General features: G+C 60.2%; 1 protein-coding gene across 1 annotated transcript in view; it reads left to right on the top strand.

Annotated features, from left to right (window-relative positions):
- SERPINF2 (serpin family F member 2) overlaps nt 1-4,777 on the top strand; it is a 13,428-nt gene extending 8,651 nt beyond the window's left edge. The window contains exons 2-7 of the mRNA XM_029286000.1: nt 2,000-2,239; nt 2,677-2,854; nt 2,907-2,950; nt 3,127-3,269; nt 3,893-4,100; nt 4,467-4,777. Of these exons, the coding sequence (XP_029141833.1) occupies nt 2,000-2,239; nt 2,677-2,854; nt 2,907-2,950; nt 3,127-3,269; nt 3,893-4,100; nt 4,467-4,777 (1,124 nt within the window). The remainder of the gene's footprint in view (nt 1-1,999; nt 2,240-2,676; nt 2,855-2,906; nt 2,951-3,126; nt 3,270-3,892; nt 4,101-4,466) is intronic.
- The last annotated feature ends 209 nt before the right edge of the window (nt 4,778-4,986 follow it).

The following is a 4,986-nucleotide window of genomic DNA, read 5'->3' on the forward strand; positions in this document are numbered from 1 at the left end:
AGGGGCAGCGCCAGAGCTGTGGAGAAAAGCCGCTCAAGGAACAAGGTGAAGTAGGGGGCAGCGAGGGGGAAACTGGCGCAGGGGGCAGGAATGCTGCCATCTTTGGGCTGGGCCACCGTTGCCCTTTTTTGGCAGTGTGGAAATCACTCTGGGTTTCCTGGGTTCTGACGATGGTTCTGGGTGGGGGAGGCTGGTATTTCCCCCCCCCACACACACACCAGGAAATGTGGCACTTCATCCCCAACGTCAGGGGGGAGGTGGGGGAGAAGGGCCTGAGAAAGAAGCCCAACCAGGCCAGCTGCAGCCAGTGCCACTTGGTGCCAGGGCTGACCCCATGGGTCCTGCAGGCGAAGGGAAGGGGGGAGGAACAGGTGCCTCTGTTTGGCCCCCCAGGACCCTGAAGTGCACCAGGTCAGCACAGCCTCTTCGCTCCCGCAGCCCCCTCCTCCGCTGCCTGATGGCTCTGCTGCTCTGGACGCTGCTGGCCGCCTGCCTTCCTGCCCTGTGTGCTGGGACGGACCAGGTGAGTTACAGCCTGCTTCCCTTTGAGAATCCCTCCGTGAGGAGGGAGGCTGCTCTGCGGGAGAGGGAGGGTGCTCAGGGCGTGTCTCTGTGTCCGAAGCCAAAGAAGCAGGTTCAAACCCTGCTTCTCCAACCTGCAAGGAGGCACTGAGGTCAGCGAGGGCCAGGAAGTGGAGGAGCTTTGCTGGGCCCCGGCTGGCAGGCATGTGTGAGGGCCTCGCTGTCATGCGTCTGATTAACGAAACACTTAAAAGGACTTTCAGGCATTTTTACTCCTAAAAGCATTTATTCGTGTTACAGATACATCAGTACAACATGGAGGAAATGCTTAGGACTGGCTTCTTTTCCGCTATGCATGTAAATTTAAGCATTTCCCTCCCACCTTTTTTTGGGGTCATGGTTCACATCTTCCAATCAACTTGGAAGATGTGATTTACTTCCGGTTTCTTTTCCCCTTCTGCCTGGTTAACTATAAAAATGCCAGAAAGTCCTTTTAAGTGTTTCGTTAATCAGACACATGACACTCGCAGGGCCCCCCCAGAATGGGGAGGCCCACTTGGGAACAAAGCCGGAGCTGGGCAGCTCTTAGCCAAGCTCAGAGAAGGGGCAGAGGGAGGAAGAAGCAGGTCTGACGCAGGAGGGTTGAGTCAGCCCTGGGGGCAAAGGGGAAGCTCCTCCCCAGGGCAGGAGGGCCGCCCGGGGGCACCAACACGTGCCCAAACGGTGCGAAGGGCAGTTGGGGGAGGAAACGGGGGGGCTTTCACCCTCATGCTGGGCGGGTGGGCAGGGAGGGTGTCCCTCTGTAGGCCAAGACCAGGCTGTGGACGGCCTCCTTCGGTTGGGCAGGCAGTTCCCACAGTCTGCGGCTGGCAGTCCAGGGCAGCGGCTCTTGGAAGCAGGCGGGGTAACGACATGCAGCCGTGTGCTGGGATCTGGTCTGATCCCGTCTGCAGTGCGGGATCCATTCGTGTATCTGCTTTGAGTCCGGCTGTCCAGTGGGCTGCTTTAGACAGCTCCTCCCCTTGAAGGGTGTCGATCCACCTTCCCAGATGAGCCGAGATTAGCACAAGATTTAGCACAACAGACCAGCAATCAAGAAGTAAACCGTTCCCCGGTGAAGGAGCTGCCAACTCCAAGAACCAAACTAATATTGAACAACCACCAACACTGACACACATGTATAGCAACACTCAGCAAGCCGCCCTTCGTTCCAGCACGGATGAGGTTACCTAGTTGGGTAACGAAACGCCTGCCAGAAAGCAACCCGGCTCAGAGAGGACCCCCCAGGACCTGCTTTGAACTGGGGGGGACTCCTGGCAGGAGATTCAGAGATTCTTCTCTCCCCCCACCCTCCTCCCCTTGCAGGTCACTGCTGCGGCGGTTCCCCCTGAAGACGGTCTGCTGCTACAGACGGGAACGGAACCCGGGTCCCAGGGGGCCCTTCAAGGCCCCACAAAGTTGCCTCCCCACTTTCCAGATGAAGCTGCTGGCCAGGGGGAGACGGTTCCGGACGGCCTCCCCAATTCTCTCGAGGGAGAGGAGGAGGGGGAGGAAGGCTGCCGGGACTGGGCCCTCTCTGGAAGCGCAGGCCAGATCGCCTCGGCCATGAGGGCCCTGGGGGTGGACCTCCTGCGGGAGATCGAGGCGGAGAAGGGCATGGGCAACACCATCTTCTCACCCCTCAGCATCGCCCTGGCCCTCGCCCACCTGTCCCTAGGTAACACCGCCCGGAAGACCCTTCTCGGAGGGGGGAGGCTGACCCCCCAGACTGCTGGGGAGCACCCCTCAGGAAAGAGCCTCCTGCAGGGGCGCAGCTGTCCTCCTCCTCCTCCTCCTCCTCCTCCTCCTCCTCCTCTTCCCGCTGATCCCAGCTGTCTGATTTGCTCTACTGAGCTCCAGTTGCCACTAGTGCCGAGATGGCCCTCCTGGATGCCATGGCAGACTCCCCAGGAATGAATGGGGGGAGGGAGAGAAGCCCTGCAGCCCCACTGCCCAGAGACCACCAGCCCCCTCTGGTCCAAGGAGCTCACCCGGGGGAGGAGGGCTGCTCCTCTTAGGCTGCCAAGGGTGGGTGGGCTTTTAAGGGCTGCTCCCCCACCCCAGACTCCTTTGGCCACTGCTTCCCTGGCCCGGGCTGAGCCTGGATCGTTTCAGGGGCCGCCAACCAGACCCAGAAGCACCTCCTGGAGGTCCTGCACATGGACTCCGTGCCCTGCCTCCACCAGGCGCTGCGGGAGGTCACCCAGCATCTCCACCAGACGGCCCTCAGCATAGCCGGCCGCCTCTTCCTGAAGAAAGGTGAGCCATCCCTGTGGGCAAGAGGTGGGCAGCCATTCTGCCCCTGTGTGTGTGTGTGTTTGTGTGTGTGTGTGTGTGTGTGTGTGTGTGNACGTTTTGATGGTCCTTCTCAACGCGGTCTACTTCCAAGGTGGGCCTCTCCCGTCCGGCTGTGGGGGAAAGCCACCGCGGGCGATCTGGGTTTCTTCCAAGCGGGACTGGAAGCGGAAGACCTTCAGCTCTGAGGGTGAAAGGACCAGCTTGGGGGAGGGGAAGGTCGCCGGCCTTTTGACTCTGGGCCTGATGTCCTTCTCTGTTGTGGACCAGGGTTCTGGGAGACCAAGTTCGACCCCCTCCTGACGGAACCAAGCCTGTTCCACCTGGACAAGGAGACTGCGGTCTCCGTGGAGATGATGAAGCGACACATCTTCCCCCTGAGCTGGTTCACAATGGAGTCCCCGGAGGTCAAGGTAGAGGGGGGGCAGGCGGGCGAGGGGGGGAAGGAGACCCCGGATGTCAACTGTCCCAACTTGGCCAGTTAGGAAAGAAAGACTCCTGGTCCCTGATTAGCCCAAAGTAGACTTTACTAAAGCCAAAGTGGTTACAGAAGAAGCAAAGCTGGATCTGAGATTTTTGCATGCAAAGATACGGTTAGCTTTCCCTTGTTCCAGGCCAACCCCTGGTTATCAGTCACTGGCCAATGAGGTGTTAACGAATCATTTGGGAAATGGTCCCCGTCTTTGCCACTGGGGCTGCACATTCTTTTGGTGTGACCTTGAGACGTGTGTCTGTGTGTCCGTGTGCTTCCCACAGGACCGTCTGCTTGGTTTCACTTCCTCCGAGCCCCCTCCCTGTCTGCCCATCCCCCACTGCTCCCTCCCCCCATTACTGATGCCAGGCTGCCATCTTGCCATCCGTAGCTTAGCAGAAGGGCAGCCATGACACCGGGTGCTTTTGCATTCACTCGCCCCGCCAGGAGGCCTCAGGGAGGCCCCGGTGGCTTCTGTGAGAGGGGGCCACCCACAGGCTCCCGTGATTGTGCCAGCCTCGTGGCTCTTGCCCTTCCCAGACCCTCCTCTGCCCTTTCCTCCAGGTTGCCAAGTTCCCCTTTAAAGGCAACACCTCCTTCGTGGCCATCGTCCCCAGCCTCTACAAGCAGAAGAACCTCTCCCAGGTTCTGTCTGAGGTCCTCCAGCACAACCTGCAGGCGTTGTTCCCCCAGGAGAGGTCCACCGTGGTGAAGATGCCGAAGCTGCACTTAGAGGACCACACAGACCTCAATGAGGTCTTAACTCGGTTAGGTGAGAGACATAGAGACGAGGCAGAAGGCCTGCAACTCCCGCCCCCCCCACCCAACTTCTTCCTGCTATGTTGACTTTCCATCCAGAGGTTTTTCCTCCTCCTCCTCCTCCTCCTCCTCCTCCTCCTCCTCCTCCCTCCAAACACCCTGTCCAGAAGAAGGAGATGAGCTGGTAGCTTCTGCAGGTAAAGCCCCATTTGGGTCCCCCAAGCACCTCCAGCCTGGAGAAGCTGCAAGACCTGGGGTGGATCCTCTCCCGACAGGCCGCCTGGCCCAGCCCAGCAGCAGAGCCTGAGGGGCAAGCAGCCCCCAACGATGGGCAAGGAGCTGCTCCCACTTCAGCTGTGGTCCCCTCTCTTCCCCCCAGGTCTCGGTGAGATGTTTTCTGCCCCAGACCTCAGCTGCCTTGCCGAGGGGCCCCTTGTGGTCTCCAGCATCAAGCACCGGGCTGCCCTGGAGCTGGCCGAGGAAGGAGTGAAGGCGGCAGCAGCCACCAGCGTGGTGGGCGTCCGCACCCAGTTACATTTCTTCCTTGACCAGCCCTTCATCTTCATGATCATGGAGGACATGACGGGCATCCCCCTCTTCCTGGGCACCATCCGGAATCCACAGCCGGGGGCTCCCGTGGAGAAGCACGTCCTGCCTGGTAATCATAGACCTCGCTTCCAGAAGCCCTGAAGGGCCTCAGAGCTGCCCCCCCAGTCCCAGGCAGTCTGGCCTTCCAGAAGACCCCTCCCAGTGGCTGCTCACCCAAGCGCATCACCCTCCCGGCTGGCGTCTCAGGGCGGGGGTGGATCCCATCCCAATCTTGAAAGGGAGAGCGTGCCCCTTCCTTGCCCACTAGTGGGTCCTGGATGTGGATTCTGCACCTCAGCTTACTGGACGTC

Source organism: Protobothrops mucrosquamatus, unplaced genomic scaffold (genome assembly GCF_001527695.2).
Source record: "Protobothrops mucrosquamatus isolate PMUCROS unplaced genomic scaffold, P.Mucros_1.0 scaffold2682, whole genome shotgun sequence".
NCBI lineage: Eukaryota > Metazoa > Chordata > Lepidosauria > Squamata > Viperidae > Protobothrops > Protobothrops mucrosquamatus.